Below are 3,768 nucleotides of genomic sequence, written 5' to 3'. Positions count from 1 at the left end.
TCATTCATTCAACTGATTGAGTGTGTTATCATGCTGCTATCTTAAGGACTTTCGTGGACAGCTGACTCCTAAAGTTTTTGATATTCTTCATATTCTGTGTGGTGGTCAGTTCATACTGATAGAAATTAATCTTTTCCAATAAGTTTAAACTGATTTTTGCATTTTATGGGCATTTTTACCTTTATAAAGCCATTTTTTCTAAAAGTGTCCGTTATCTTTTGAGTCAAATTCTTACATTTAATCAGGGAATTAGAATAATAAGACATTTGGGCTGTTACCAAGCAAATTAAATCAACACAGAAGCTGCATCTGAAGTGGCATTTAGATGTATTTACACACATGTATTTTGTTTAATGAATGCATTTAATGCATTTAACCTGCAATTACAAATGCATAAATAATGTTTTGATATATTAAACATAAAACTGATATTTGAGATATTTGAAATGATTTAAAAAAAAAAGAAAGAAAAAGCCGAAATTTGAAATTAAAACCGCCAGCAGGCGGCAGCAAATCACTGTTAATAAGTGAGTCATTGCGATTGAACCGAATCATTTAAACGGTTGATTCATTCAAGAACGAAACACCGTCATGTTGCTCAGAGACACAAAACAGCACTGTGGCTGTATTCGGAATGATTTTTGTTGGCGAAATAGAGCAAAAACAAGCAATATGGTGTCTAAAACGTAAGTCTCTTAATTTACTTATTGTTTATTGAATTCAATGTCACATTTGTAATCATGGTAATTTTTGGAGAAAAACGGCACTCTTCCTGTGAAATTGAATAACTATATGATAAATGTATAAATATATACATTTTCTGCCATCATGTCTTGAATTTGTGATCATTCTAAATGCATTTTAATAGACTGAATCATGCAGTGAAAGAAAACACTAAATGCGCACACGCACTAGTCTAGACTTCACGTAATGTATGCGTGCGCTCTGTAGGGATGTTTTGAATGGTTTTTGCAAAATACTCGATAATGTCAAATCGCACATCGTTAAAACGACAATTACGATATTATCGCAGACGATATATATCGCACACCCCTAGTCCTTACATTAAAACGTTCTACATAAAACACAAACACAGTCACATTCTACAAGTGCTATGTAGGCATATCTAATGGGGTTTAGGTCCACGTAACCAATTGTCAATGAAACAGCTCATACTTTGAGAACAAGCCTGTTTCTGTCCTATTTTGTGTCATGCCATCCATTACAACCAGTGATTATTTATTAAGAGACAGTTCTCGAAAATTGATTGATTGAGTAAACATTATGATGTGAATGAAGGTGGTACTTTCCAGTGTATACTAATGGCTTATCAAAGCCGCCAAAGTGCACCATTTCCCAAATCAGTAGGCTTCTCTGAAACGTTTCACGAATCCACCTTCAATGAGCTACTCCTGAGGGGTGAGCAGGGTCTCGCTCTCTTGAGGTCCGTTTTCTTGAGGCTTCGGCTCCTCTGGTTCCTGTTCTTGTTGGTTCTCGGCCTGTGGTGGTCCTGCCTGAGGTTGGGCCACCTGCTCCTCCTTGTCCTCAGCGTCCACCTCTTGGGGTCCGTTTTGTTTTGGGGTCACTTGTGGCGGTTCAGGCTCTTGCGTTGTAACCTGCTCTTCGGGTTTCTCCTCGTCGGCTGCGGGTGCCTCTGGAGGTTGTGTTTCTTGGGGCGGCTCTTCAATGTGCGTTTCCTGGTTTAGTGGCGTCTCTTCTTCTTGCTCCAGCTTCAGAATGTCCTGCTGTTTAAGCTGCACCTCTCCATTCTCCTGCAGCGGGACTTCCTCTTCAGCTTGCACCTGTATGACAGGTACCTCGGCACGGTCCGTCTCCTCTGCACTTTTTTCGATTGACAAAATCTGGTGCAGCTCAGCGGACATGAAAAACGGTTTGTCGGAAGAACCGTCATTTCTCTCCAGATCTTCGCCTTGAGTTTGTGTTTGCGAGTGACGGTTATTTTGAAATGTTAGTGTTTTGAGAGAGCACGTAGCAGAAAGGAGCACAAGGACATGATTGGACAAAATCACGTTGAAGAGAGAAAAAGAGAGAGAGAGAGAAAGAAAGGAAATGGTTAGACATGAAGCAAGCCAAAAGCCCCTGTAAGCATCTGTGATATGCAGATATGTCAACAGTGGGTCCCACAAGTAAAAATCCCAGTTATTTTCTCCATATAGAAATACACCTTAAAGTCAAACTGTGAGCTCTGAGAAAGCAATGATATGTGCTTCTGTAGAAGCCATAAATGTGATTTAAAAAAACGTGTTTAATAGCCAACTGAGAATTACATAACCTAAGATCCTGAAAAAAGCTCCACCAATCAGAGAAGTCACTGTTACCATGGAAATGGGAATGAGCAGTGATTGCCCACTCCTATGAAGCATTGTGGAAGACAAAATCAGTTCTCACTACACTCTCAAAAAACTGATGTATGGTATATATGGTTATATCATGGTATGGTATATAACTTATATGTATGGTATATATTTGTATATGGTCTGGTATATAACATGTATTTTATATTTGTAGATAATTTCATATTATACTGTCTTTTCTGAATCAACTGCATCTTTTGCAAAGCTCCATGGGATGAACAGTTCATTGCCTCATACACAAATTGAAAAAAGCACAAGACTTCATGTTTTTGCTTGGAATTAAAGTTTGTAATATTGCAATGTGTCTCAGAGCTGGTTGGTTTGGTTCAAGGTTTGTAACTCTTTATTGATTTTTTAAAATGAATATAGAGAAAATGAAGGGGAAATCCAGTTGGTGGTCACTGTTGCTCTCTATTGCATTACAGAAAAGAACAACATTTAAAGGAAAGGAAAGAGGGTGGTTTGAGTGCTGCAAATGTGCTTAGCTGTTGAAGTTGAGTGGTAAAAGTTGAACATCTGTGAAACTTATTCCTCAACACCCAATAAAATCTAACACAACAGCTGCTGTTATCAGAATCCTTGTTTTGTTACTCAGCCAACAAATGAACAACTTGTTAAGATTTGTTCATTACATATTTTCTCGTGAAATAAATAAAGCTGCTTCACACTTACAGAAACAGAGGAAGAGTGTGTCCACACACATAGCGTATACGCTAAAAAAGCCATGAGCAATCAGATAGGCACCAAACACCACAGTCTGTAAATGAAGAGAGATGTAATTATTACAATCTGGAAAATTGATACTGCAGATGGAAAATCTGGTTTTGCTGGATTGATAAAACTCAAGATCACTCACCAATATAGGCACCCAGTAATAATTAAGGGATGGAGCAGCATCCTCCACTATTTTAATCTTGCCCGTGAAAAAGAAGAAAGAACAAATCCCTGAAAAGAGGAAGAAGAAACAGTTAGTGCATACTGTTTTACATTGGTGAGCTGGAAAGTGAGAAGTCAGTTCCACTCAAATAACCTCTGGATTCACTTGACATCTGATTTACCAAATCACTCACCCACAATTCCAACGACGAGGAGTTTGCCCAAAAATAAGAGGAAGTCTGTCACTTTGTCAAGAACCGCCACACTAGAAAACAAGTTAAGTAAAAACATTTCAATTTGGACAGTTTATTGTGTTTATTCACACAAAACACTGACTAAAAGATTTAGTAGTTTTTTACCTCTGATTCACCGCAATGTCCGAACTGTCCTGAGCGCGTTCTCGACAGACGGCGCGTCTTCTTCTTCTTGCTTTACGGCGGATCGCAGACTGCATTACCGCCACCAATCTCTCAAATGGACCATTGACACTCCTAATTGAGATTGTAGATAGAGTGGC

At 38.6% G+C, this 3,768-nt stretch overlaps 1 protein-coding gene across 1 annotated transcript in view; it reads right to left on the bottom strand.

The window, feature by feature from the left end:
• Window positions 1–1,062: 1,062 nt before the first annotated feature.
• LOC107713074 (choline transporter-like protein 2) overlaps window positions 1,063–3,768 on the bottom strand; it is a 27,176-nt gene continuing 24,470 nt past the window's right edge. Inside the window, exons 17-20 of the mRNA XM_016518497.1 lie at window positions 3,446–3,516; window positions 3,232–3,320; window positions 3,048–3,132; window positions 1,063–1,930 (exon numbers count right to left, since the gene is read on the bottom strand). Coding sequence (XP_016373983.1) covers window positions 1,407–1,930; window positions 3,048–3,132; window positions 3,232–3,320; window positions 3,446–3,516 — 769 coding nt within the window. The 3' untranslated portion in view covers window positions 1,063–1,406. The remainder of the gene's footprint in view (window positions 1,931–3,047; window positions 3,133–3,231; window positions 3,321–3,445; window positions 3,517–3,768) is intronic.

This window comes from Sinocyclocheilus rhinocerous, unplaced genomic scaffold (assembly GCF_001515625.1).
Source record: "Sinocyclocheilus rhinocerous isolate Xijiao unplaced genomic scaffold, SAMN03320098_v1.1 scaffold1982, whole genome shotgun sequence".
Taxonomy (NCBI): Eukaryota; Metazoa; Chordata; class Actinopteri; order Cypriniformes; family Cyprinidae; genus Sinocyclocheilus; species Sinocyclocheilus rhinocerous.
This window is presented reverse-complemented; position numbering and strand designations above follow the sequence as displayed.